This window comes from Phyllopteryx taeniolatus, chromosome 23 (genome assembly GCF_024500385.1).
Source record: "Phyllopteryx taeniolatus isolate TA_2022b chromosome 23, UOR_Ptae_1.2, whole genome shotgun sequence".
NCBI lineage: Eukaryota > Metazoa > Chordata > Actinopteri > Syngnathiformes > Syngnathidae > Phyllopteryx > Phyllopteryx taeniolatus.
Window position 1 is genome coordinate 2,429,882 of NC_084524.1, and position 27,454 is coordinate 2,457,335.

Here is a 27,454-nt window from a genome sequence, read left to right on the forward strand (position 1 = left end):
GCGGTATTGAAAAAGAATGGCTGGATAGTTGTTTGACAACATGTGCCGTGATTGACTGGCGACCAATCAAGGGTGCCCTCGCTTCTTACCCAAGGTCAGCTGAGATAGGCTCCAGCAGGGGATCAAATCATAAATATTTCCCCTATTGTACAAAAAGGCTGTACTCACGTTGTATCGTATTTTATTTTTTAAACACAACTCTGGTTTGATTGTATTTTATTTTGTAAACACAACGCTATTTCCGGTCGCATTTTATTTTGTAAACAAAACTATTTCCGGTTGCGTGCGCTCACCACCGCTACCTTGACGTCACAAGCCATATCAACGTCGATTGGCCCAACGTGCAGTCGAGTTTGCATCAAACCGGTCTGACTTGACAACAAACATGGCTCCAAGTGGGATCGAACGGCTCCAGAAATTGATCTACGACGCATTCGTGGCCATCTGTTTCGCCTTATATCGCTTCGTGTTTGCCCGACCCACCGAGAATAAGAGAAAGATCCCGCCGGTCAGCAACCCGCTCCTGGCCGTGTCAGCTACCCAACTTGCAGGGAGGATCCGGCGACGAGAGGTGAACATCGGCCTCAGTGAGGCTCTATCCTCGGTCCTGGTGGTGGAAAATAAGGATTTACCGTTCAGTCCAAATGTCATTTATGCAATACCAAATCGGACTTTGGGGTTATTAAAGTCAAAATTTTCACTTACAGTATTGCACTTCTCATCCATTTTCCATACTCATCATGCTTGTGTGTGTGTGTGTGTGTGCAGGTTTCCAGCGTGGAGGTGGTGCAGGCTTACATTGACCGGATTCAGCAAGTCAACCCTTTAGTGAACGCAGTGGTCAAAGACAGGCAAGGTTCTTTTTCAATTACATCCCCCAAGGACCGACTGTTCCCATCCCATTTCATGTAATTCTTAATCTTTCATGTATATGGTGCAGAGGCACACAGCTGCTTCTTCTCAGCACCCTTTCTTTAGACAAAGAAATTTGGCAAAATACCTGCGAATAAAACAACTCAGGTCATCAGGAACGGATTTTGGGCGGATGTTGTTAAGTTCGCTGCCGCCATCTAGTGCCTGCGTGTACAAAGTTCACTCATACAAGTCAGAGTGTGTGTGTGTGTGTGTGTGTATATATATATATATATATTTTTTTTTAAATATATATATATTTTTTTACCCAAATCATAGTGTGTGTATGTGTATATGTGTGTGTATATATATATATATATATATTTTTTTTATATATATATTTTTTTTACCCCCGTCCAGGTTTTCTGCCGCGCTCCAAGAAGCGGCCCAGGTTGATAAACTGATTGATGAGGAACCAGGTGGTGAGGAGGTGCTGGCGGATCGGCTGCCTTTCCTCGGCGTACCTCTCTCGGTCAAAGAGTCCTTCGGCCTCCAGGGTAACGCATCGTCTCGCTGGACGTTATGCAAACTCCCCCCAAAAACATCCTCATCTCATGCACAGCTGCCTCCCTAATTTGATGCCCGACAGAAAATTTCCTTAATACACCTTGATTTGAAAAAAAACCTGTTTGCTTTTGTATTTGCACAAAAAAATAAAACAAAAGCATTTTGTTGAATTTTTTTTTTTTTGCTTTATATGCCTTTAGTGTAATAATCCCATTTCTTTTTTAAATTGCACTCAATTTATTTAACAGATTTCAGAGGCTTTTCAGCAGCTGCCATTGACAGAAAGCTCAATATGCCTTTATCCTCAAATAATTTCCCTTCAATTAATCTAAAAAATTAAATAGTACAACTTTTTATATTGCTTTCACAACAGCTGTACCTGTACAAAGTGCTGTACAGAACTACTAATAATAGATGGTTAAAAAAACAAAAGCAAAAATGTAATAAATAGAGTAAATGTGGCCATCAGATGTTTTATCCAGATTTATTTTTTAACAACAGGACAGTTCATGTATGAAAACCAAGTAATTTTGCTTCAGTTAATTAAAAATAATAATAAACAAGGCCATCAGAAGAAGTTTAATCCGGATTAGTTTTATGTTTTGTTACAACAGTGCAATAATGTCCCTACAATTAGAATATCTGTTATCTTATTTGTGATTTAAACAAGACAGGAAAAACAACATATGCAAAAACCTCCCCAGAAAAACATTAACTATTTAGCTTGCATCCTAATTACAGAATATCAATGGTTAATTTAAGGTCCCATAGTGTTAAGATTAAGCTTTGCCGTCATTAATAATTTACCTGTTCTCCAACCTTTGCCACTTACCATTTCAAGGCATGCCTCACACCTCCGGCATCGTGTCCAGGCGAGGAGTGGTGGCGTCGGTCGACGCGCCGCCCGTGGCCCTGCTCAAGAGGGCGGGTGCCATCCCGCTGGATGTCACCAACACCAGCGAGGGCTGCATGTGGGCCGAGTCGCACAACCACCTTTACGGCATCACCAGCAACCCGTATGACCTGGAGAGGATGCCGGGAGGGAGCTCGGGTTAGCGCTCTTCCAGGAGCCATCATGCGGTCGAAAAAAGCAAAAAATAATTAAGGCACTGTGTCCCCATCAGGGGGTGAGGGCAGCTTGCTGGCCGCGGCCGGCGCAGTTATCGGCCTAGGCTCGGACATCGGCGGCAGCATCCGCATGCCTTGCTTCTTTAATGGAGTATTTGGCCATAAAACCACCCCTGGTAAGTGAATCGGGTGAGAAGCAACAGCCGGATGCAACGCAACCCCTTTCTTAGTAAATACAATTAAGCATACCCGTTTATGTAACATGGGCTCATGATTGCGTACATGCTAAATTGTAGGTGATCCTCAACTGCGGCATCCCACTCTCCCCTCTCGCAGGTGTGGTGTCCAACGAGAACCAGTACCCCCCGTGCACCGGCAGACACGATGAGTACACCAGCACGGGGCCCATGTGCCGCTACGCAGAGGACCTGCTGCCCATGCTGAAAATCATGGCAGGACCAAAGGCGCATATGTGAGCTGCCAAACTGTCACAGGGAGGTTGGTCCAATAGCTTATTATTCCTTTTGTTAATTTTTTGCACAGGTTGTCCCTGAACGAGAAGGTGGAGCTCAAGAAGCTCCGGTTCTTCACCGTCCCAGACGACGGCGGTTCTCCTCTCACGTCTCCGGTCAGCGAAGAACTCAGACGAATCCAGAGGAAGGTGAGTTATGTGGCCATGTGTCAAACTCAAGGCTCTAGCTCCAAACTAGTTGTACATCATCAATCACTATACTACAAATCAAAACCGGGGCCAATTATTAAGGTTCCCACACAGAATTGATGTTGAACTTTCATAAAAAGCAAAGGTTTAACAGTATAAATGTCATTCAATCTGTTCCTGTGTCCACAAAACATACGTAGTTTTGCATTTTTATCCATTACTGTCCCCAGTGTGAACTGAACCTTGACCTTGAAACCAAGCTATGTCTTTTAGCACACCATTCCACCCCAAAGGGCTTTTACTTGACACTTGTTCTCAACTCACAATGCTTCTTCCCCGTCCTAGGTGGTGGAGCGTCTGGAAGCGGATCTCGGGGTGTCGATCCAAGAGGCGCACTTCCCCGAGCTCCGCTACAGCTTCCGGATCTGGGACGCCTACATGGGTCTCCCGGACAAAGAGGGCAAGGTGTGAGGAGATGCCACGCCGTACGTCACATGGTCGCCAAATCACTCACATCTTCTCACGCAGCCTCCGGTTTCTTTCGCCGTGGAGTTGGGATTGCCGGGCCGGCCCGTGTGGCCCGTGTGGGAGGCGCTGAAAAGCATGCTGGGAAAATCTGATCATACCGTCGCTGCCATTAGTGAGTGTCAACCCTTTGATATAAACATCTGTGTCGAAGTGTTTCCCAAACTGTTTGAGCACTGTCGTTGGGAATCACCTTCAAACACCAAAATACTTTGCGGTTTAACTAAAAAGTTGCCTATTAATTTGAAAATCAATCAGTTGTCAATTAATTGTTGCACCTCTAACTAAAACGTTTACCTGCGTGCGATACACATGAAATGTGCACGTGACGTCTGCAGGTGTGGCCCTTTTAGAGAAGAGGCCAGCGTCCACATCCACCTTCCTTGTCGGCTTGAAGGAGAAGCTGCAGAAGGACGTGGACGAGCTGCTGGGGCCCGACGGGGTGCTTTTTTACCCGTCGCATCCCAGGGTGGCCCCTAAACACCACCACGCGCTTTTTAGACCCCTTGACTTCGCCTACACTGGTATACGAGTGCAAATGATCTGTTCCATTCCATCGCAACAAGTCGAGTATATTCTTTCCCACTTTCCTTAGGAATCTTCAATATTCTGGGTCTGCCCGTGACCCAGTGCCCTTTGGGGCTGAACGAGGAGGGTCTGCCCTTGGGCGTGCAGGTGGTGAGCGGGAAACTGCAAGATCGGCTGCCCCTGGCTGTGGCTCTCTACCTGGAGAAGGCCTTCGGAGGCTGGAGGGAGCCTCCAGCTAATGTCCACAAGATGATGATGGTGTAGTGGTTACTCTAATTGCGGGGGATAGGCACTGAGCCCTGCCATGTAACATGTAACTGACACCGCCCCTCAACTATTTTTCAAACATAGCTATATTAAGTTCAACCCGTAACTGTACCACAAACTATGATGTCAAAACACTTTTTTTTATTTATTTCAAAGACATCTTAAAACATGAAGACTCTGTAACTCCCACTAACAACCCAGGCTAAACTTAGCTCTCCCACACAAAGCTGGTCTCTCAGTTGAGATCTATCACTTCAATATACTTCCTTGAAACCAATTTCAATTCTACATTCCTATACTGTGAATATGTAGGGGATTACTGCCTTTTATTCGTTTACTCGGTTTCACTCAATTTGAAAAGATAAAGTGTCTTGGAATCATAGTTTGTGGTATATTGACAGTTTAAACTATGAAAATAGCCAATTGTAAACATTTTTAGGGGGGCTCATTTACATTTTTTCAGTATTCACAGCAGGGCTCGAGTAGAGTGGGTTTACTGTAACCACAATCAACACTGGTTTGGCTGTTTGCCATGATTTTTAACATTCATGGACGTTTGAGCCGACACCGAATGTTCCTAGAAGAAGATCATTTCTATGTACACAGGGGGCTACTTCATTTCACGTCCACTTATTTACGCAGTACCCTGTTTCCCAACCTTTAGAACCATGGCACATTGCACAAAATCCTGTGGCACACCACCAAACAAAAATGCCACAAAAAGTATGTGTACTGAAATAATAATGCTCTCTTTAATTGTTCTGTCACTGTTTGCATAAATAGATGAATGGAGATATTTTATTTGTCGTAAATTTTTGGAGCAATTTAGTTGAATTGCATAATTGAAATCTGCCTTTTAAAAACATTTGTTCCGATGGTAATCAACTGTGAATGCTTGTTGTATGGTACAAATAAAAAGATCTTGTTTCGACTGCGCAATGACAAGCACACAGCCACCCACACAGACTCATGGTCATGTTTTGAATTAATTCAATAAGTGATAACAGTCTGATGTCACTTTATTTTCTTTCAATTTGTCCGGGAAAAAAAAGGTGACGAAAAAAATGGTGCGTTGTTGACCGCTGGCTGTTTTGCGAGACATTCGCACAGGTGCCAGAACTAAATGATAAAGGGGGGAGGAGAATGAATGAAATATATATCCTGTGTGTGTGCGTGTGTGTGTGTGCAGAAGGAGGAAGAACCTTCTCTCCTTTCGTCAGCACACCCCTCCCCGGGTCCTCATTTTGGCCCCAATGCGAACACTTGAATGTCAGCGAATGTGGTCGTGAGCGAGTAGAGTCCACCTGTTGCGCTTCTCACGAGGTGTTGGTGATGGGCTTGTACTTTTTCAGACGAGTCCACTGACCCGTCGAGTAGTTCATTTCGAAGACCGTGTCCACCAACATGGTGGTGCTGCCAGTGCCGTCCGCTTTGGGCAACACCTCGGTGTGCTCGCTCAGCTTGATCTGGATGATGTCACCCTGCTCCGGGCACGGGTTCTCTGCGAGACAAGTTTGTACAGTTAATCCCCATTTATTGCAAGGGATTTTTATTTATTTATTATTTTTATTTTTTTTAAATAGATGGACCCCTACGTCTCCTCCTGAATGGTCAGAATGGTCCTCTGGCACTTAGGCTCACTACCCGAAGCATTAAAAGATGCAGACCGCAGATTTCCGCGAGTAGATGGGACAGAACATCCAAAGCCATGACAGGTGACTGCTCAGTCCAAGTAAGTTACGTACCTCTGGATCCTGCCATAAAGCCCAAGATGAGGGCCTTCTCTGGTCTGGTGACCTTGTTGGCCGTCTTGAACATCTCCTGAGCTGCATACATCTGGTCCCTCTGAGAAGAGTGGAACATAAAGCCGAGTGAGGCCGAAACTTGAAAATGCTTTGGTAAGACTTTTTCCAAAACCCAAGTCCAGAAATGAAATTTTTTAAACAATACAGTAATCTTATTTGCAAATTTTTATGTGGAACATAACTAAATTTCCACATTTTTTTGTGCCACAAGAGTAAGCTTTTCCTTTTGTTTGAATGCAAAACAAGTACATTATAAAAATATTTAGATTTAGTGACATTTTAATTTTTTTGTTTTACAAAACAACCTTAGATTTCTTGAGAAAATGTTGTTTCCATTTGTCATCTACATGTGTGCATAATAACTGATAACAGTGATTGTATTTTAAGGTCCAAAAGTGGAAGTCATTGGTACTTGGAACTGGAAAATATAGTATTGAACTTTAAAATCATATCAATTTATGAAAACCTAGGAATTAGGTTTATTTATTACCAATACCAATTATTACCGTTCCATTTTCTACACAAGCATATTTACCATGTACTGGTACTTTATGGATTTAAAAATAGAGCATCTTGGTATCACTGAGTCAAAAATGTAATTAGCTGATTGGAAAGTAGAAATTAGTATTTTTACAGGTTGCGAAGTGATGATATACGCAAGTGTCCTTGCATTTTTGGGGAAATCCAGTCATCTTGTATAAGGTTATTATAAGTGCTCAGGCACCATACCTATTAATATAGGCAATTCTAAACATTTTTAGGGGCCCTATTATTCATTGTGCCTTTTGGTTCACTGTACTTGTTTGTGTTATTTAGGCGTAATGAGAAAACAAACACAGAAGTGACACTTTACCGTCAGTGAGAGATTCTTTTTGGGCTGAGGTTGTGGCGGCGTGGGGGTGGGTGTCGGTGTAGGGGTCTGAGGCGTGCTGGGGGGCTGAGCGGGTGTCTCGGGCTGGCCGGCTGTGGCGGCCGCCGGTGGCCCGTTGCTGGCGGGAGTGGAGGCGGGCGTGCTGGGGGACGTCGGGGTCGCCGGGTTCGCCGTGGTGCTCGCGTTGTACATCGGCGTCCTCTGCTTGTACTGGCCCGGGAGCGTGGCGGCGGGGGCGCCTGCGCCCGCCGTCGCCGACTCCTCCGGTTGGCGAGCCGACTGCAGCGTGTCCCAGCCGGACCCGCCCGCGTTTGCTTGAGGGGAAACGAGACATGACACGACACGATGACTCGGGTTGCAAAGAGATTCCGGTAATTCCTGAAATGGGTTATTTATCCAGCCAGCCATCCATTTTCTGAGCTGCTTATCAAAATTGGAAACGTGAAAGGAGGATCCCTCACCTGGCTGAGCCTCGGAGCTGGGAATGTAGGAGGAGGAAGGAACCATGCTGGGCGTCGCCGGTAGGTAGCTGGTTGACGGCAGCGGGTTCTCGTTCAGCGCCCCGAGTTTCTGCAACAAAAAACAACCTTGAGAGCTACTTCACAGCTACCCCGTTTATATTTATACATTCCAGACACACCTCCAATAGATGAAAATGTATGCTATAGAGGACCATATACCTAACTTTTTTAAATGGTTTTACCCCTCCCACACACTTCCATCATGATTAAATTTATTAAAACACTTTTTATCAACACATTCCCTACCTAAAAATCTGGCATTTGAACAGGGATGTGTACAACAAACAACAGTGTCTAGATTTAAGCACCTGTGCAGAGACGAGGCCCGCGGCATAATCAGGTGTGGTGTTTTCCACCACTGCTTCTTCTTTGGCTGCTTTCTCGTCCGCTTCCGTGTCTACAAAAGGAAACGCATTACCACGACATTCATAATACTCTGTGAAGCGAAGTGTAGATGGTTGGACTGGGGGTGGTGGTTGAAATGTTGTTACCCAAGGTTTTTCGCCGCCTTTTTGCTTCTCTCCCGGCTCCGACCATGTTCAGCTCCTTGATATCCAACAGCTGCAGAAGAAGGGGAAAAATATATATATATTGATTGGCTACTGCCAGGTTTATTACTTGTTCACTCGTCACTTTTTTTTTTTTTTTTTTTTTAAATGATCGCTTAGGGAGAATCGGAAAAGTCAGTATGTTGGCAACACTGACTGACCACTGTGTTCATAACAATGCACTTTGAATTAACAAACTTGTCCTGACATTTACTAAACTTAAATTGATTGAAGCGTGCGCGCATGTGTGTGTGTGTAAGACAACACAGGCGTCCTACCTTGACCCCACGTTCCTTCCGCAGGGGTGTGCGTGCTGGTGCAATAGGTGTTCGGTTGCTGGGGGGGCTGAACATACTTGGGGCTGTGGGGCTACGAAACGGGGCCTTGGGAATCCCTTTGAGAGGCGCTAAGAACGAAAAAAAAATACATCTCTTTAACCAGTTACTCACGATGTTTCCAAATTCTACATACACTGCTTACAGAGAGCTAGGGATATTGGGGTTTTGGGTGACACTTCAGGATGAACCTGAAATGAATTTGACCTTCTCTCGACATCAGAACGCACATGACCAGCTTCACAACAGGCGTTTGATCAGTGATGATCCGCGACCCCAACAGTCCGAACTTTTTGTGTGTGAGTGGTTTAGTTTAGTGCAGCACTCACTGGTTGTGTCAATCTTTTTGACTAAACCTCTCCCTTTGGCATGAAAAGGCACTCCGGCAGTCTTCTTCAGTTGCTGTGCAGTCTCTGTGGCTAGAACACAAAACCAGTACATTTAGCGGCACACACTAGAGGGGTTTGGTCAACGAGGGGAAAAGGCATTACATTTTTGCAACAGCTCCGCTCTGAGGGTGGCACTCTTGGGCTTCCTCTTCAGCTGGAAATGTTTCACGGGAGGCGTGAGGGGTCCCACCAGTGTGGTCAACGCGCTCTTGTTCAGGTACTGGCACTCCAAAGGAAGCATGGCCGACGCCTCGCACTCCCCCACTACGTGGGTATGCGAGGGAGAGAGATTCCATCATAAAATCTCATTTCACACCAGCAACCCCCCGACCCACCAAAGAAAAAAATAAAATAAATATCAGGCTGCCTACCTTTCTCCCTGAGCTCGCCGAGGATGTCCTGCACGTTTGGATTCTGCTCCTCCAAGTCTAGATTGAGGGACCCCGTCTCTGGAAAAGACTTGAGGATGTCTGCGACCATCAACACCCAAGGCTCAGAGTCCACTGTGGCCAGCTGGATTATCTCGGAGAGGGCCTCCTTCATCTAGCAAAGAAGAAATCTCTTGTCATTTAGCATCGAAGACTCATCATGGGGTATACATTACATACCCGCCCGCTATGACTGAAATCCACAATATTGAGACAAGGGGCCGATCACTAAATCAGCTGGTATTACCCCCTTTAGAATTGGCCTTTTCGCCCCCCACATTAACACTTCACAAGACAAAGACATTCAAACCAAAAACTTAAAATAATAAAAAAATAGATTTTTCTCTTTGTTGTAAACAAATAACAAATAAAAAGGACAAACTACTGTAAAACAGTTAAATATTCTGCCTGTAATTCATATCTTTGCTGTAAGCATTAAAATATATTTTACTCATTATATATTTTTTAAATTAAACATCCGATTAATCGGTGAGCGTTATTAAATTCTGCCATATATCAGCATTGCCATAAAATTTTTCTTTTTCTTTTTAAAATCACTATCGGTCAGGGCCGAATTGAAAACTTATTTAAAAACTTTTTTTGTAGTTTTCCCGCTTTTGCACAATAAAAAAACATTTAAAATGATTAAAAACATACCTTTTAACAATTTCATTAACATATCAGTGTGTTAGATATGTGCCTTGAAGAGGCGGGACCCAGTGAGGTGGCATGTGACGTCGGCTGTAACATGGATATCCGATAATCTTTAGTGGTATAGTAATCAATTAGTTGTCTATTATATCGATTTAACTGTTGCACCTCTCGTAGGGAGTAAGGGTAAAAGGTCTTCTGGGAAAAAAGTACAGTACTCCCCACCACTAGTTCAGTATATACACACTTTTTTTTTGACTTTATTGATGATGTGCCGTGACATTTTATGAATTTAAAACAAGTGTCTCGGCTCAATAAAGGTTGGGAAACAAGGTTGTAAGGATGGTACCGCCCCCTCGGTTCTGTCTTTTTCCCCAGTCACACCACACAGTCTGAACGACAACCACAGACGTTCGGTGATATATGCCAACAACTGGTCGACGATAGGTTTGGAAGGACTGGATCAGATAAAAGGGGGGAAACTTCTGGTCTTCTGCTAAATTCCGCTCATTAATTTCTCGTCATCGTATCGCGGTGTTGGAAGCTAGCGTGCTAATGCTAAAGTAGCTGACTAGTGTTTTTATAGTCCGGTGAAACACTATAGCAACGACGCGTTCGGATGAAGTGAGTAAAGCAAAGCATTTTTTTGTCGTTTAAAGGCAGCCTGGCCGAGGATAAGTGAAGGCTAAAAGGATAAACAGGGGAGGGGGCGCCCACCTCGTCCACGGTCCGCCGGGGGAGATGCAGCATCCCAAGGAGCAACTTGAGCTTGACGGGCGGCGACAAGCTCGAGAAGCACAGGCGTATGTTGTCGATGACGGACACGGTGAGGAGCGACGCGATGCTCGACGGCGTCCACAACTCGTCCGTGGAGCCCAGTTTGTTGTGAAGCCACAGGCCAGTGTCGCTGTCCTTCATCGACGCCATCTTGGAAAAAGAAGTGTTTTGAGTTCGGGCATTTTAATGGACTACTAAGAAAACGGCAGTCAGGACCCCGCCCAGATCTGTGTGGACGCCATTGAACTCCACTAGTTTTTTTTTTATTTTTTAATATATTTCAGATTATTATGCCACAAAGTGTCAGGAAACTTCACTTCTTCATCTCATTCATTCCATACCCCCAAATAAAAAAATAAATCATAAATTGACGAGCAGTCTTTTTTTTACATGGTAAACCTTGCGCATGCGCAACCACGGAGGCTGTCTTTTTCTTTTAAAAAAAACTTTATTTACCAAGACAGACAACATTAACAGTGACGTACTCATCACGTCATTTTTGAGGGCTAAATACTTAAGGTCCTAAAATCAGTAGTGTTATTTATTTTTCCAATGATTTTTAACTTTTACTCCCTACATTTTAAAACATATCTATACTTTCTATGCCTTACTTTGTCAAATTAGACTTATTACTGAATTAAACCTCCACGGTTGAAAACGTGATGTCAAAATATTGCAAATGCGATTTTGATTAATTGAGATATTTGAAACTTATAAGGCCCCCCAAAAAACTGACCGCAGGAACGTGAACTAGCGTGCATTAACAAAAATTATGCAACAGATTCAGAGAAACAGTTGCATGGTATACCCTAGAAAAGTATCGAGATACTTTGCTGTTAAAAATGAAACGATATGACGCGCTTTCGATATCGGTACGTCTGCACAATTCAGCAGACAGTGAACAGTGATCCAAAAACAGAGGCAAGCTCTGCTTGCTTCATGCTGTATATTAGTTAATCTTGTAAAATAGTATTTGTATTTAGTGAGGATAAGCGGTACGTAAAATGGCTGGCTGGAAAGAACAGAAGCGCGAGCGGAAAACTTCGACTTCGGCCTCCGGCCATACACAACACTACGACAAGTGCCCAGGGTCAACACGTAAAGCAGCTACGCACGACAAAAGTGGAATCCACAATACGTACATAACAAACTAAGAGTCTATTGTCATCACATACCAGTGGCTTCTATGAGCTTCTTCACTTTAGCATGCATCATTTCAGTCGTCCTCCTCCGTCTTTTCTAGCTGATTACTGTACTCGGACTGCTCCAGTATTTAAGTGGAAGACTAGCTCTTTTATCCTTTACTCAACTGACATGTCATAGCTAACAAAGTCTTGTGACATCATTTGTTATTCATCACCCAGGTAATTTTTCACAATTTATGTCAGAAAGCAAAACAGAGATTGATCTTATTAACAACGAACAAATGTTTTGTTAAGATTCAGAATGTGCTACTTGAGTGTCTAAACAGCATACAGTTTTGTTATAAAACAAATTTGTTTTTGTTTTAAGACAAGATGTTAGTTTGATGATCCCAAGAGGGAAAACTCTGGTGTTACAGCAGCACACAAGACACAGCAGTGTTACAATATAAGAATAACAATAAATAGTATAAGATCCGCAGTAAAGTTGCTCGCACCTTGTTATCACAACAGGTGTTGTTAAGTGACAGGAAAATTAATTTTTGCCTTTGTACATTTCAGTCTACATTTTTACTTTTACGTAAGTAAAGGAGTTGAATCAATACAGAATTTCTGTACTGTACAGTAAGTACAGTGTGAGTACAATTGCCACATCTGCTTAAAATGTATTTATTTACATTTGGGGAGGGGGGCGCGGGCATTTAGGATTTTAAAAAACTCGGATAGATACTATTTTAGATTTATACTCATTTCTAAGCGCGAGAGTGCTTTTTACCGTTCCTGGAAAGAAGGTGTGGGGTCGTAGCCTATGATTTAGAACATGGTGAGCCGTGCGCATGCGCAACCGCTCCATGAAAAACATCTTCACGGGCATTTCGCGCTGACCTGGTGTTCCGAATAACATACCGTCGACAGATTCGGGGTAGGTAAACGAACCCCGCATTGTAAATACGCCGCATTCTTGCATCCGTGCAAAGAACAACCTAAATCAACACGTGTAGGTTGGAACATGGCATCCGGAGGTATGATGCAGGCAGCGATGCTCCTGCTGGCGGCCCAGCTCGTCCTGTGCCGCGGTGGTGCTGCAGATGTGGACCGGGAGACAGGGACGGTCATCCCCGCAGAAAGTAGGTGCTTTTCATCTTGTCTCAATGACGAACCGGTTCGGAAAAATAACCTGCAGTGGTGGGCGTACTCGGTTTACGACTGGTTTCCGTACGACGTCGTCGGAACATACTACGGCGTAAAGTAACGTACGGCGAGGTAACCAAATGTACTCGTAGTCCAAGTCGAAACGGGTAGTAGTCTGTCACTAACCCCCGCTAATGCAGGCGTTAAGTCTTAATTACAGTCAGTACTAGGATGGGGAAAAAATGTTCACGCATGAATTAAAAACAAACAAACAAACAAAAAAACCGTCAGCCGGTGGTAACTGAGGGTGCCTTCTTGTACCGTGCGATGACGCATTCAGTACAAAAGCGGACAGAATTTCAGTGTAAAAAATGTCGAAAACCGAATCCTACGAAAACTAGAGCATAGCAAAACCGAGGTTCCACTGTCTACATAATGATGGCGACGATACATTTATATGTCATAACAGCCTCCCGAGGGACACCATAACTACCTTGTGGCCTGCAACAAAAATTAGTTTGACACCCCTTCCTTAGTCTGTCACTAAAATATGCCAACACAGTAAAGTCATAATTACAATAAATATTTGTATGAAAAACACTTATAAGCCATGAATATGAAAAATCAGTACGGCAGTAACTGATCTCACCTTCTTACGCCGTGTGACAAAGTAATCGTCATAATCTATCACTAAGGCAGAAGTCGTAATTACAGTAAATGTTTGTATGCAAAACACTTCTGGGCCGTAAATAATTCCCCAAAACAGAGGCTATAGTGGTAAGTGAGCATCTCTACATGTGCCGCGTGACGACGTATTCTTACACAAGACCGTAGTCTATCACTAACCAATGCCAACACAAGAGTAAAGTCTTAAATACAGTAAATATTTGCATAAAGAACACTTCTAGGGTGTTTGTAAGATCGAAACTCCCGCCACCTCCCACCCCCCTCTCTTTTCCCCCCAAAGAGGAGAGCTTATGAATATTGAGTATGAGCTAAAGATAGGAATAATAAACCAATGCTGTCTCTTTTCCAGGTCGCCCATGCGTCGACTGCCATGCGTTTGAGTTCATGCAAAGGGCCCTGCAGGACCTCAAAAAAACTGCTGTCAGCCTAGACGCCAGGGTATGGAGGAGCATCTCATTCATCGCATAAGAATATTGCATTAATGTTCTGTCATCGCTCTGCACGTATCAATACTACAGTAGATATAGTTTGAAAATATCAACAAGTGTGTGTGGTGTTTTTGTGCCACAGACGGAGACGCTGGTGCTGAGGGCGGAGACGAGGGCTCTTTGCGACTGCATGCCCAGCTCGCTGCGCTGAATCCTCACAACGCGGACGGCTCTTCCCAAATACTCTACTCATGTACAGCGATTCTAGACTACCAACACAGCGGACACTTTATTTTAAGCTCGTCTCATCGCCATATGCTTGGAATTGTTTCTTTTAAAAAAAACAAAACACAGATGTCATCAAATAATTTTTTTTGGGGGGGGGGTGGGGTGGGGGGGGTGGGTGGTTGAGAAAGAAAACTTGAGAAAGAATCCACTCATATTTGTTGGACTTTCCTTAGCACAGCACTGTAGCATGAATTCACAGCACCTTTTTGTAAACGTAGAGTGTATGTATAGATTTTGAGGTGACATGAATATTGATATGTAACAATTGTTTATCCACAATGTACTGTAACATTCACTGGCGGTACTTAAGTTTGCAGTGGAGGAAAATGTGACAAGTGTGTGTGTTACTGTCACCGTTGTAGGTCAGCGTACAAATCAAATAACGTGAATATTTTGTCCCTGCGAAGGTTTCTGTGTGTGGGCGAGGAGGACTGGCCAAATAAAATGTGCGTACTTACTGTTTTTCATTTGATTGATTTACATTTTTGGGGAAGAAGTGTTTTTAATGAGAAATATTTACTGTAAGTATGACTTTACTAACGCACAAGCATAGGTCAGTTATAGACTAGGCCTGGTGTAAAAATATACCGTCTAGTGGCACAAAAAGGCACGAGACTCACTAACTTACTTACTGTTTTTCATTTGAATGTTTTATACTTATGGCCTGAGAGTGTTTTTCATACAACTATTCACGGTAATTATGAAAGTACTACTACATTAGGATAGGTTAGTGACTTACGTGTAAAAATACATTGTCACATGGCAAAAGGAGGCACGCTCAGTTACCGTTAAACTTAGTTTTTCTTTGCATTGAGTTATATTTGTGTTTTTCATAGATATTTAATGTAAATGTGACCACTAACGTGTTAGTATAAGTTAGTGATCAACTACGGCCCAATGTAAGCATACGTTGTCACGCAGTACAAAACGACGACATGTTCAGTTACCGCAGTACTTCCTAATTTTCCCATTTGTGAGATTTAACCTAAAATGCAACCCCTCAAGTCCACCACTAGACGGGGTCGGTCGACAAGGGGTGAGGCTACGTCGCAACGATGCGCCATTCTCCCTCCCGGATGAATGCAATGCAATGGATCCTTCTGAGGGGAAATAGACCTTTAGCTCTATAAATAGACCCATAAAGTGAAAACTCAAGCGCCACCTGCAGCGGCCTGGCGGCAACAACGTCACGCTCGAGGCCCAAAGTCAAAGTCAAACCAGCATGTCGAAGTGAATTAAGGAGCTCATTTCGACAAAAGCAGTGCTTTGCCGCCATCTTGTGCCATGCTAGTGCTCAGGAACTATTTTGAAGTGAATTGAGGAGCTTCGTTTCTACCTAACTTTACACGACATCATATTTGTTGAACTTCTAGCCTAATACCGTTACAGAGTATATTATATACGTGTAGCATATGATCAAATTTGTGAACATTCTGTTCATCAGTGAGTAGATTACGGTGACAGACACAATTAATTACGGCTTTAATATTTGTTTACTGGCTCACATTCACATCTAAGGTCTATATGCCCTGTGATTGGATGGCGACCAGGTGTATCCCACCTCTTCCAGTTGCTGTTGAGTAACGGTTGCATTTTCCCACGAGAAGGCAGCACTGGTGACCACTTGGAAACTACAGTTTGGATTGCCATGTGTCCAAACGTAATTGCACTGCTACAGGTAATGATGAAAGGTTATGGTGTGTGCGTGTTTGTGTTTGAGAGAGAGAGAGAGAGAGAGAGAGTGGGGTGGGGGGCGTCACTGTGTACGTACTTGCGTAAAAGTGGCGCGGGGGCGTGGAATCACTGCAGTGCAGCAGTCATCTGATGGCGAAGGATGCGCAACCGGGAACCACCTGAGGGCAACAAAGCTCCTTTAATACGTACATATATAGATAAAAAATGGCGATTGGGCTTTTCCAGCCCCTCTGTAAGGATCATGAATATCAATAAAAAGAAAAAACGGAGAAATCCTAAATTCCGTTTGACGCATGATCACGGATGTCGAGTTTGCACCCCTCCCTTCATATCGACCCAAATACGCACACACAGGCTGTGCGGTGCTACGGATGCGATACACAAGAGAGAGCTAGGGGGCCCGCACGTCTCTCCTCCTCCATCAGCATCTCACGGCTTCCACCAATCGCGGCGACGAGCGGACCTTCATCCACACGCCCTGCCCCGCCTATAAATACAGTCGGTGGCAAGCCGGCGAGCCTTGGTCGCCAGAATCGCTCAGGGTTGCAGTAGAAACCCCCCTTCCTCCTCCTTCGTCTTCTCCCCATCCATCGTCTCTTCTTTTCATCATTTGGATTTATTTCGAAAGGAAAAGCTGCACCGTACTCGTTGGGGGGTCTACTCGGCGGCCACTTGCATGCATTGTTCGTCTCCCAAAATGGTTTGCGAGACTAAAATAGTTGCGGACGAACACGATGCTATACCCGGGAGCAAAAAGGAGCCCATGATGTGGAGCGCCAGCGGCGCCTCGTCCGCGTCCGGCGAGGCCAAGGACGTGAGGCGGGACGCGGTGTTCATCCGCGAGTTCGAGCGCGGCGACCAGGAGGAGGTGCGGCGCATCTTTTACGAAGGGATCATGGAGAGGATACCCAACACGGCGTTTCGGGGACTCGGCCAGCAACCCCAAACCCAGTTTTTGTACGCGCTTCTCACAGGTAAGCAAGCCCCCGCCCTATCCCGTTCGCCTTTTACGCATGCGCGCTATTCGTACGTGAATGATTCCACAGGTGTTTGACGCACCGAGTCGAAATTTGTTGCAACAAAAGAAATGGGCGGCCGCACTGCGCATGCGTGGTAACCGGCGGCCAGGCTTGCAGATGAGGCAACGACACGGGCCTCGCCTGAAATGAATGAGCAAATTTGCCAGCCCCCTAAAAAAAAAAAAAAAAAAAACACAGCCCACGACCCTTTTCATTCCAAAATTGAATTCACAGTTCCAAAGCTTTTGCGCTCCCTAGCGTCAAAGCTGTGCACTCAGTCTCACAAGCAATCGTACAAAGCAAAACTAACACCTGTGCAGTCTATTTTGCCCATCGAAATGATGATATTGTTCTGCCGTGGATTTGTTGTCGACAGTACAAACTCAGCCGGAATCCTAATGAGGACAAGCGGGATCAAAAATGAATGGATGGCCGAAGCAAAATTGAGCCATGGGTTAGAGTTAGACCGTGTGTCAAGAGCGGGGATAAAATGGGTTGTTTTCAACACTGGCATGCAGCAGGTTGTTCATCATTTGAGATGGAAATTGAACCTAAAGAGGACTAGCATTGTAGAAAATGGATGGATGGATTTGTTGTCTTTCTGTGTCTCAAACTTTTGATTCTCTCTTCTGACAGGTTTCGTTTGTTTTTCTCCCATTTCTCTGCAGTGATGTGCTTTTTCATGACCAAATCCCTGACGCTGACCTGCTGCGCGCCGCTCGCGCTCATGGGCGCACGTTATTACTACAGCGGGAAAGTCATCCACAGTTACCTGGACCACGCCTTGCACACGGACATGGCGGACATAGAGGCGTATTACATGAAGCCCGCAGGTAAGACTGGGGGGCTCTTATTGGGGTCATGTCCAGCGCCACCAACAGGTTTTTAGAATAAAGGACAAACAAAAACAAAACAAAAAACGCGCTGACACGTGTGTGTGTGTGTGTGTGGTCAATTCGCTGCCCCTCCTCCCAGCATTTTTCCTTTTCCTTCCCCCAACTTGCCTGTTCTCTTGAAGGTCGGGATTACCAATTGATTCCTTAGGGAGGAGGAAGAACTGCATGGCTCGGTATTCAGGCTTCAGTGGTCCTGGACAATGCCATGTAAACTAGTGGGGAGGGAGCACTTGAACCTCAGTTTTGCAGTTATCTGCCACGGTGAGGGTCATTTTAGTTTATTGGGGTCACGCACAACAAGAAAATAACTTCAGCATGAAACTTAGTGATAAGGTTAGAGCCCAAAAATAATGAATGCATGCATCTTGATGAGTACATTTTGCTATTATGCAGGACACTATGAAGGTGCTGCTTAAAATTTCCTTGGTGATTCACAAACCCAAAAGTAGGGCTAAGTTTTATGGCCTCAAAATGTCATAGTTCTTTTTCAAAAATCTGTTTTGAATTGTTCGAAAAAGCAAATGACAATATCATTCAAAACATCAAAATAGTTTTGCACAAGCACCCTTCAGAGATTTGCTGTATTTCTTCGAATACCAAAGTTTTTTGCAGAGTCATGTAGAGTTAGTTTTACAGATGAGGCAGTCAATCTCGGCAAAATAGGATCAGTTTGGAAGCACATACCCGTACCTTGGGACAAAAGTGTCCAACATGTTGATAAATCACTGCTTTTGCAGTGTATAAATGCTCACCATTTCCTCGTCAATGTTTGGCACAGTCGACTTCACGATTGCCTTCCACTGGGCTCCTTTCTTGTCCTAATATGAAAAAGAAAAAGTCGCGAGAGGAAAATTCGCTAAGTTGCAAACCGTGACTGTGCTTGTGTAAACTAGCTCCACAGTAGTGCACACCAGCAAGGACGCACTTTGAACTCAAACTAATCAATAAACTTCAATTCATTGATAAAATGGATGAATCGCCCAAACCTACCACAGAAAGCCCAGTCAGTCATAGTGGACAAAAATCATGGGACAGTGTCACACAGGGGTCTTTTGATCATTTTCTTGACTGCACTTGTGTAAAAACAAGCTCGTCTTTGGACTCAAGACTTTGCGATGTGACCCGTACGCATGCGACACAGAGAGAAGGCGCTTACGAAACATGATTGGAAATGCCTCATACGTACCCCAGTGCTGGAAGTTGGACTTGACCGTTGTGCAGATGGAATGCAACAGCAGCTGGCCCAAATGTCCTCATCTCCTTCCCCGTGCTGTGGGAGCAGTGAACCCACAATAGGCCCATCGCACAATCAATAATTGTCATTCAAGGGGTGAGTTAATAACGAACCTTCGCCGCAAATAGCTCAAAGAGTTCTCGTCACACGGGAGCAGCCCAGTGCGGAGGAGGTGGTTATAATAGAATGTATAATGGCTGTGTGTGATACACGCACACTCTGCTTAATGAAGGGTTCGTTATAAGGCCCAGAGTGTGAGTGCTTTGAGAGTGGGAGGGGGAAGTCCAGCAAGTGATGAATAAATGAACATCTGCAGGAGGAATCGCAAAAGCTGATTATATTAATGGTTGTGTTGGATTTGCCTGCAACCTTCTGACGGCATTACAGCGGGAAAGCCTTTTGAAATCTGGGGGGGGGGGGGGAGCACAAAGAATAGGTTTAAATAGGGTAGGAGAGAAAAAAGAAAAAGAACAGAAAAAGAAGACAAGGGGAAAGAAAAAAAGAAAAAAGAAAATATATTTTTTACATTTGTGTCAAGTTACGATTTAATTTCAATGTCCAAGCATTGCCTTTGAGGGGAACGTCTACCTCCCCAACATGGTCAAGTTGGTTAGCCGGACCGCCAAAGCACGCTGGCGTATCTAGTCTTCATATTTATGGTTCAAATAGAGTAGGAGACAAAAAGGGTAAAAGGAAAAAAGAGAAAGAAAGTAATGAAAAAACAGGGGGACAAGAAATTATGGAAAGAAAAGGAGTTCTAGGAGGAAAAAAAGAAGAGAAAAACAAGAGAAAATTAATGGAAAAGGAAAAATAAATAGGGGGGAGAAAAAAGGAAAAGTTCAACAAAAAATGCAAAAATCTAAAAAAATAAAAAAAATAAATACAAGAAAAAAATAATACCAAAAGTTTTAAGTGGAGAAAACATTGGGAAAAAGACACAAAAACAAGAAAGAAAGAAAAAAGACAAGGTTCACTTAAAAGCGGTGTTCAGGCTGATCCGCCAGACTACGAAAACTATGTGGATGGGGACTCGCCATGGCAACCACAGAGATGCTATTCTAAATAGAAGTCTGTTAAGCAACTACAAGCGTTTCAATATGTTGCCAAATGTCCACCTTGTTGCTTTATTGCAGTTTTAATAAAGTCTGCTTTTAATAATAGGAGGAATGTGAAGCCGCTCATTAATGTTGCATTGCCGTCTCTCTTACCTCCATGGGAGCTGCTGCTTTAGCTGCTTGAATCAATACAAAAAAATCCAGTAAATTGCAGATCCAGGCCTGATTGAATTCAATAAAAAGCATTAAAACACTTCCTCCTTGTAACTAGCCGCAAACCACATCTGACATCTTGGCGTAAAAAAAAAAAAAAAAAAACGCCCCCAGTGAAGCTCTTTGACCAATTGCACCGCTGAACAGTGGCATGCACACAGTAAAGTGTAGCGTGTGTGTAAAATGTTTCCATAGAAGCCGTGAGAGGCGGGAAAAGAAGGGAAGGGGTGCGCCGATGTGTAATGGGCGGATGGATGGATAAAATGTGTTTTTTTCTTCACTCACCGTCTTCCTCCTTCTGATTTATTTCTTGCTTGGAGATCATCAGCATTCTCAGTGTCCCCTCCCCCTCTTCTCTCATCTCCATCTGCCCCTCCCTTGCTCAGGATGTACGCCCTCCGAGCCATAATGGCTCCTTTCAAGACTCCGGAACCATATATTTGTCTTGTAACAGAAAACATACAGGTGAAAAAATGTCATGAAGACGGATTGGAGGACATTGAATTTGTGTTGCGTTCAAGAACAAGCAGTCGGTTAAAACGGTGGCTTTCTCCAAAGTGGTGATCGCAGGAAACGTTGAGGTGATGACAGTTTTACTGTCAAGCGAAACATAAAACAAAGACAAATTACATGTTGGGTACTTAAAACAACATTAAAAAGTCAGATTAGTGTAACGCTAACATTGCAAAATGCCACAGATAAAATATGGATCACACAAACGGTGGAACAACACAAGTAGACAGACACTAAACCAATACTCAGAGGCATATATTCTTTATCCTCTGCGAAGCACGACTAATATCACTGCAACTTACTGAGAGTGACCATATCCATGTCTGTATTATGCCCCCAGGTAGCGCATATCAAAAGGAGCAGCACAATATCCATTGCATCATAGCAAAACTGTTTAATTCTTTACACTGTATTAAATTACCTCAGTACTATATGTTTTCATAAAGTACAATATTGCAGGGTGGTATTATCCTTATTTAAAAAAAAATTACAAAAAGTTTTTTTTTCGAGAGGTTGGAACAGATTAATGGTATTTTGATTCATTTCAGTGGGAAAGATGATTTGAAATATGAATGTCAAGAGTTGCTAGAGTGGTTAGGGTGCAGTGTGGAATTAAATTTGTAAATCAAGGCACCACTGTAGTTTCTTCATTTTAGGAAAGTGCAACATCAATGGTTGTATCAGTATTTCTATTTGAGTACAGTGTGTGAGTACTTTTGCCACCTGTGCCTCCCAGGCTCCTGTTTCTGGGTGGCAGTGCTGGACGGACGCGTTGTGGGCATCGTGGCGGCGCAAGGCCGCGAGGATGACAATGCGGTGGAGCTGCGGCGCATGTCGGTGGATTCTCGCTACCGCGGCAAAGGCATCGCCAAGGCCCTGGGTCGACGTGTTCTGGAGTTTGCCGTGCGCAACAACTACGCGGCGGTTGTCCTGGGCACCACGGCGGTCAAGATGGCCGCACACAAGCTGTACGAGTCGCTGGGTTTCCGGCGAACTGGCCAGAGCGAGGACTACAGGCTTCCCGGGATGAGCCGCTCGGCGGCAGAGAGGCTGTTCTTCCAGATCCGGTACAGCCGGTACCGCCTCCAGCTCCGTGAGGAGTGAGAGGTAGAGAGATGGAGGAGAGAGGGACAGAGAGAGAGTGAGAGAGAGAGAGCGCTTTTATTTATTTTATTTGACATAATCACTAACTTTAAAATCAACATTTATCATCGCCAAACACTTCCATTGTTGTTGCTTTTTGTAGTATTGTTTTACATTTCAGAATTTTTTTTTCCCTCTCCATTTTTGTATTATTAATCTTTTTTGGTGCCATTTTGAATAGAAATTAGTGGCAGCATTTCCATGTCCCTTTGCTGCCAAGACCCCGGAATGATCAATAGCCCCATTCATCACTATGACACAGGGAGGGACTGGGTGAGGATGGGTGTATGTGGCTTCCTCGATCGTGTTGTTGTGTGATTGTGTGCATTGTTCACACACATGCACATGACACTTTAGTAGCACAGTGAGCGAGAAAGATGAAATACAGTGAGCCCTCATTCAATCACCTACTCGCAAATGTTTACACTACAACAATTCTCAACTGAACTCTGGGAAGCCAAGGAATAAAAATGGATTTGGGTGCTTGTCTAGTGTGCACTGGGAGGTCTTTCTCAGCCTACCTGCAGCACCAGGGCAGGGGCGTACACAAATAGCAGAATCTTAAAATTAACTCTAAATTGCACAGGAAGCCAGTGGAGGGAGGCCAGAATTGGAGTTATGTGCTCCCTTTGACGTGTTCCAGTCAAGAGTCATGCGGCAGCATTTTGAGATTCGCTGAAAAGCGCACTGACCTGTAAGTCCCTGCTCCTTTTAAGGCACCATTTTAGCGGAGCAGTACCCGTAGCTATATGTAATAAATGAGAGTATACATATCACTCGTCAGAAACACATTTAAATGGGTAATAGGAAAGTAGTAATTGGTACGTTCTTGATGACATACATGCCAGCGTCTTCATTTTTAGGGAAAACAAATCATCTGCAAGCCATTTATTTTTAGGGAAACATAAAATGAGTTTGAAACGATATTAAAGTGTTTCTGGACATTGCCTATACATAGTCCATTTTAAACCTTTTTAGGCGTTGTGCTTATTTTTCGCAAATGTTTGCTATTTACGCTAATAGTGAAGGTTCACTGTGTTGACTGTGTGGCCACACATTGCATCGTCCCAATTGCGCTCTGTGACAGGTCGATATAACGGAAAGTGCGCAGTCTCACACTATCTAAACTGAGCATACCGCACACCTTCTGTGTCACCTTTTGGCACACCAGTAGAGTAGGACAGAGACATTTAGTATGCAAAAACAACAAAACCAATTTCCATAAAACCTTGTCAAGAGGTGGTGCGTGACAAGAATCTAAAAGGTACAGATACAGGAATATATATTTTCTACATTTTTTACCAGTTGCAGCGTGAGGTAGCGGTTAACACGTCTGCCGCACAGCTCTGACGATTGGGGTTTGAACTTCAGCTTTGGCCTTCCTGTGTGGACTTTGGATGTTTGCCAGCATACCCGGAGAAAACCCACGCCAGCACAGGGAGCCATGAATCTCAGGCTTCCATCCACATTCCGAACACCTGCATGTAGGATGAATTGAAAACAAATTAAAGTCTTCGTTTAACTTAACATGCATGTTCTTGGAATGTCGGAGCAAGCCGGAGTACCCGCATCCGGACAACTGCAAGGCAGATGTACTCAGCTAAAATCTCAAATCACACATATTAAATGCCTGTTGGGCAAAGACACAACAACTAGCAATACCTACAAATCTTCAGCACAAGAAAAGCAGATTCCCTTGTCTTTACATAGCAAAGCCAGCGATGTTCACCCCCCCCCAAAATGTCATCAAATCTTTTATAAAAGTCAACTAAAGAAGGGGGGAAAACAAGAATAAAATACACAAAAACCTCATAACATGACCTTCCTTTCTTCCCATTTAATGAGCCTGTCTGCAACTCTGTGCCCTCCCCCAAAAACCTTTGACCTTCCTTGTCCCTGGCTTCACCCATTCCCACCATTTCTGCATGAGCTACATAGCCTTGCTGCACTGCTTTGATTACGTCATTTGAAGCTTGTTGGGGCACACGCAGGCACGCACACACACACACACACATGCATTCAACCCTTATGTGTGTGTGTGTGTGTGTGGAGACTCACCCAATGCCACACTGCATCTCGCCTGCCAGCCAAGCAAAACGGAGAATGCAAAAGCAATGCAATTTGGCATGCCTCTGTCCCAAGTGTGCTGGAAAAAATAAATGTAGACAACAAATAATTCATATATATTTATATATGCCTGCTATATATAATTATATAGAGACATATGAAAATGTGTTACTCTTTTTTTTTTTTTTTTTTTGAAAATGTGTAACATTTGCATGTAATATCGTCCTCAAATTGTAAAGGGGATTTACTCAGAGCACACAATTTAGAGTGAAAGCGGTTTTGATAGTGAGTGTAAAGAAGCAAGAAGATGAAGTGGGTTTGGTTTGCATGGCATGTTTTGCCCAAGCTCCAGCTAAATACCTTAACATATGTACTCTATGTAAGCTCGAGCAAACAAAGCATCCCTAATTGTGATCCTGACCTATTTGTATGGGATTGGAATATCTTCAAATGTTATATCGCCATGCTAATGTGGTGTACGAAGTCTCGTTACCACCATCGCGCGCAGTATGAATGTTTAGAGTAAGAGGCAGCCTTGGCAGAGTTGGGTCGAGCAGTTTACACTGCATGCATGATGACATTTAAAATGTTCCTCATCTTGAGGAACGTTCATCGCGGTATATTCTGAACAAAGCATTCAGAATGCCTTATGCAGTGAAATAAATAAAAGTAAAGTTCAAATGACTGAAAGGCCTAAGTAGCTTGAAGGTGATTTGGAATTGTAAAGTGCACTAACTATGATTTTTTGTTTCTTTTTTTAAATGTCTGTTTACTACAACCAATTCATAGCAGAATGTAGAAAAGGTTCTATATGCAACTTCAGAGTGCGTGCCGATGTTCTGCTGGTGTACAATCTCACCTTTCTTAGGTGGATTTTTCAGGATTTGTTTGTTTTTTCCCATTGGTTGAGAAGGCTTGCTGCATCGAGACCCCTCCCGTAGGAGGAGGCCCGTTTACTTGAGTGCTTTAGGAGCCACAAATTGCCAAAGTTAAAGCTGTTTTAAATCCTCCGCAGTGGCCAGCAATCACGTTCAAAATCCAACTGTTAGATACAGCTCAGCAGTTTCTCATTTGTACTCCAAAACAGCACACATATACAGATGCTGTGTGTGTTTTTACTCTGATGATGTCAAGGGGTGAGAACCCATAGGCATGAATGTAAACTGCTGACATTAAGCTTTTTTCCTTAATTTCACTTTTGAGGGCACGACAAGAAGTAATAAATACAAAACATTAGACATGAGGTGTGGTTGTAAATAGCTCTATTGCCACCATTTTGCAAATGTGTTTAATTTAGGGCAATCTGTCATTTGAATGAGTTGCATCCCAGAAGAAGACCGCGACGTGGAATGTTCCACCTTCTGAAGAGGGCGAAGGAGCAGTGGGGGAAAACAAGCATGTGTGGGGGCTTTGGGGGTATGCTGCAACGAGGAGGACATGGACTCCCTCTCTCTCTCCACCTCCGGAGAGGAGCTCGCTTCACTGTGGCCGACACAAAAAGGACTCACTCTGGACTGAGGCCACAGGTGCCAAGAACACTTCAGCACTTGTAGCACAACCGTGTCTTGTATTACAGTCCAGGTTTTGATTGCTTTGTTTTTACAGATAAAGTTTGTATTCCAGACAGTCATCAGCATTTACTCAAGACGTCATTGCATGATGTATTACTCATACTGACCAGTGGCTGTTTTTAGAAGTGTAAGTCCAATGCCAAATGTGACCGTGACTGCTGCGTTTTTATTCTTTATGTGGCGATATTTTATCGAAAACGCTATTATTTGGGAAAAATCCTGCCCATGTGCCATTGAATTGAGCAATAAAAACAAGTAGGCAAAACTACAACATACTGTACACACAGATTTTATCATAACAATGCTGCAATGACGACATTTATATCCCTTACACAATACCACTCATGCTTAAGACTTAAGGGGTGTTTAATTGTACAATGAAGTGATTTTTTTTTTCTTTTTAACTTTCATGTCAGTGTATGCACAGATGTACAGTACCTCTGCATATTTGTACAAATGTCGATAACAAGTGGTGGAAAGAAAGTATGAGTCCAAGCAGACAGGAAAGAAGATGGCGTGGCAGCACCCTGAACATGCAAAGTCGCTTTATAACGACCACTTTGGTCACACTGTTGAGGATAAAACAAGCCAAATTTTTGACTCACTTCTTGTTTGTAGATTGAATTTCTAAAATAGTTACTGTAAAGCTGTATGAATACATTTCCTGTAAATAGTATTTGGGGGTCATTTTTATTCACTTTGTAGCAGAAAATGTACATTCAAAGACACGCAAATTCTATTTTAAAGATATCTAGGGCACCGATTCTTCAGTAATGATGGTAGTAGTGAGAGGTTCAAACCCAGCCTTCCTTTTCCTGCCTGTCTGCTTGAATTCCAGAGATGTCAAAGGTGAGCTCAGCACAGTCAAAAAGCACTGTTCCACCTCAGTTTTACCATCAGTGAGATGCCCTGTCATGACTGCTTTATGTTGCTGGGAAACAGCCCCGCACGCAGCGCTGCGGGGAACTGCTATGCAGCCACGCTGTTCGGAGCCAGGCGGGTCATCCAGATGGCTGCGATAGAGGAGTGGAAGGAGGGACTAGCTGATAGATGGTGGGACGCGTGGGCTTTGGGGGATGGGACTGAGGGAACTTTGTAAATGGGGGTTAGGGGGGAGCAGTTGAGGGGGTGTGGAATTTGAGAAAAGGGGCCCGTCATCACTAGAGGCAATGAATAAATAGCACCTGAGGCCCGCTGACTCGTAGAGCTTATAAAAGGGGATGCATTGGGAATACAATCCAAAGCACAGTTACTTGGGAATAGCAGTGGTGAGAGTTCAAGAGCTGGTCTGCCTCAACCTCAGTGGCTGGAGTAATAGCTGTTTTTTATTTGTATTTTTTGGTTGAGTTGCTTTAGTTCCCTGTCTGTCCCTCATGCTGTATCACCACACTGAGAATACTAGCTGTGATAATGAACCAGTTTTGTTTTCTTTTTTAAATATATTTTCAACTGGAATGCTGTACAGGTGTAAAGGTGGGATTCCATGCATCATGATGAATGTGGGTGTACATATATTGTATCAATTAAAACATGCTTTAAGCTTGAACACGTTTACACCGGGGTTAAAGTTTTTTCATTT

The 27,454-nt window shown here is 43.7% G+C and overlaps 5 protein-coding genes and 1 long non-coding RNA gene across 19 annotated transcripts in view; 3 read left to right on the forward strand and 3 right to left on the reverse strand.

Annotated features, from left to right (window-relative positions):
• Window positions 1-328: 328 nt before the first annotated feature.
• Window positions 329-5,430, forward strand: faah2b (fatty acid amide hydrolase 2b). Of its 2 annotated transcripts, XM_061763414.1 has the most exons (11): window positions 329-571; window positions 769-851; window positions 1,273-1,409; window positions 2,261-2,470; window positions 2,544-2,663; window positions 2,824-2,959; window positions 3,031-3,148; window positions 3,494-3,613; window positions 3,677-3,788; window positions 4,012-4,197; window positions 4,269-5,430. In XM_061763414.1, the coding sequence occupies exons 1-11, from the start codon at window positions 386-388 to the stop codon at window positions 4,463-4,465; spliced, it is 1,605 nt and encodes a 534-aa protein (XP_061619398.1). In that variant the 5' UTR covers window positions 329-385; the 3' UTR covers window positions 4,466-5,430. The 2 variants fall into 2 exon arrangements, with proteins under 2 accessions (XP_061619398.1, XP_061619399.1); XM_061763415.1 differs by lacking the exon at window positions 4,012-4,197.
• Window positions 1,348-4,066, reverse strand: LOC133472515 (uncharacterized). Its single transcript, XR_009786739.1, has 3 exons — window positions 3,473-4,066; window positions 2,252-2,442; window positions 1,348-1,482 (listed from the first exon to the last, which is right to left on the reverse strand). It is a non-coding gene; the product is annotated as an uncharacterized LOC133472515 (long non-coding RNA).
• Window positions 5,431-5,469: 39 nt separating the features above from the next.
• Window positions 5,470-20,930, reverse strand: nelfa (negative elongation factor complex member A). Of its 3 annotated transcripts, XM_061763406.1 has the most exons (15): window positions 20,867-20,930; window positions 19,266-19,349; window positions 18,832-18,897; window positions 16,241-16,322; window positions 10,734-10,943; window positions 9,309-9,480; window positions 9,040-9,201; window positions 8,878-8,967; window positions 8,492-8,619; window positions 8,157-8,226; window positions 7,974-8,062; window positions 7,606-7,714; window positions 7,127-7,458; window positions 6,214-6,313; window positions 5,470-5,969 (listed from the first exon to the last, which is right to left on the reverse strand). In XM_061763406.1, the coding sequence occupies exons 5-15, from the start codon at window positions 10,941-10,943 to the stop codon at window positions 5,785-5,787; spliced, it is 1,647 nt and encodes a 548-aa protein (XP_061619390.1). In that variant the 5' UTR covers window positions 16,241-16,322; window positions 18,832-18,897; window positions 19,266-19,349; window positions 20,867-20,930; the 3' UTR covers window positions 5,470-5,784. The 3 variants fall into 3 exon arrangements, with proteins under 3 accessions (XP_061619390.1, XP_061619392.1, XP_061619389.1); XM_061763408.1 differs by lacking the exon at window positions 20,867-20,930 and having other exon boundaries at window positions 19,070-19,560; XM_061763405.1 differs by lacking the exons at window positions 18,832-18,897; window positions 19,266-19,349; window positions 20,867-20,930 and adding an exon at window positions 18,188-18,206.
• Window positions 12,713-14,931, forward strand: nicol1 (NELL2 interacting cell ontogeny regulator 1). The gene is made up of 4 exons (XM_061763421.1): window positions 12,713-12,857; window positions 12,937-13,062; window positions 14,103-14,191; window positions 14,324-14,931. Exons 2-4 carry the CDS (start codon window positions 12,945-12,947, stop codon window positions 14,390-14,392), a joined length of 276 nt encoding a protein of 91 aa, XP_061619405.1. The 5' UTR covers window positions 12,713-12,857; window positions 12,937-12,944; the 3' UTR covers window positions 14,393-14,931.
• On the forward strand, window positions 16,566-26,146 carry nat8l (N-acetyltransferase 8-like). Its single transcript, XM_061763419.1, has 3 exons — window positions 16,566-17,138; window positions 17,852-18,016; window positions 21,831-26,146. Exons 1-3 carry the CDS (start codon window positions 16,841-16,843, stop codon window positions 22,196-22,198), a joined length of 831 nt encoding a protein of 276 aa, XP_061619403.1. The 5' UTR covers window positions 16,566-16,840; the 3' UTR covers window positions 22,199-26,146.
• The window catches only part of poln (polymerase (DNA directed) nu), a 39,426-nt gene continuing 35,212 nt past the window's right edge, over window positions 23,241-27,454 (reverse strand). For 10 of the 11 annotated variants that reach the window (XM_061763393.1, XM_061763399.1, XM_061763397.1 and 7 more), the window contains 2 exons: window positions 24,296-24,383; window positions 23,241-23,715 (listed from right to left, as the gene is read on the reverse strand). The gene's annotated coding sequence lies outside the window, so the exon portion shown is untranslated. The remainder of the gene's footprint in view (window positions 23,716-24,295; window positions 24,384-27,454) is intronic. The other variant, XM_061763390.1, reaches the window with a different exon arrangement.

Coding starts and splice junctions, on each gene's coding strand:
- faah2b (XM_061763414.1), top strand. CDS start 386: ATGGCTCCAAGTGGGATCGAACGGCTCCAGAAATTGATCTACGACGCA. Junction 572..768: donor GGAGGATCCGGCGACGAGAG/GTGAACATCGGC, acceptor GTGTGTGTGCAG/GTTTCCAGCGTGGAGGTGGT. Junction 3,789..4,011: donor TCATACCGTCGCTGCCATTA/GTGAGTGTCAAC, acceptor TGACGTCTGCAG/GTGTGGCCCTTTTAGAGAAG.
- nelfa (XM_061763406.1), bottom strand. CDS start 10,943: ATGGCGTCGATGAAGGACAGCGACACTGGCCTGTGGCTTCACAACAAA. Junction 8,620..8,877: donor CAAAAAGATTGACACAACCA/GTGAGTGCTGCA, acceptor TTTCGTTCTTAG/CGCCTCTCAAAGGGATTCCC. Junction 8,063..8,156: donor AAGGCGGCGAAAAACCTTGG/GTAACAACATTT, acceptor TTCCTTTTGTAG/ACACGGAAGCGGACGAGAAA.
- nicol1 (XM_061763421.1), top strand. CDS start 12,945: ATGGCATCCGGAGGTATGATGCAGGCAGCGATGCTCCTGCTGGCGGCC. Junction 13,063..14,102: donor GACGGTCATCCCCGCAGAAA/GTAGGTGCTTTT, acceptor TCTCTTTTCCAG/GTCGCCCATGCGTCGACTGC. Junction 14,192..14,323: donor CTGTCAGCCTAGACGCCAGG/GTATGGAGGAGC, acceptor TTTGTGCCACAG/ACGGAGACGCTGGTGCTGAG.
- nat8l (XM_061763419.1), top strand. CDS start 16,841: ATGCATTGTTCGTCTCCCAAAATGGTTTGCGAGACTAAAATAGTTGCG. Junction 17,139..17,851: donor TTTGTACGCGCTTCTCACAG/GTAAGCAAGCCC, acceptor ATTTCTCTGCAG/TGATGTGCTTTTTCATGACC. Junction 18,017..21,830: donor GTATTACATGAAGCCCGCAG/GTAAGACTGGGG, acceptor TGTGCCTCCCAG/GCTCCTGTTTCTGGGTGGCA.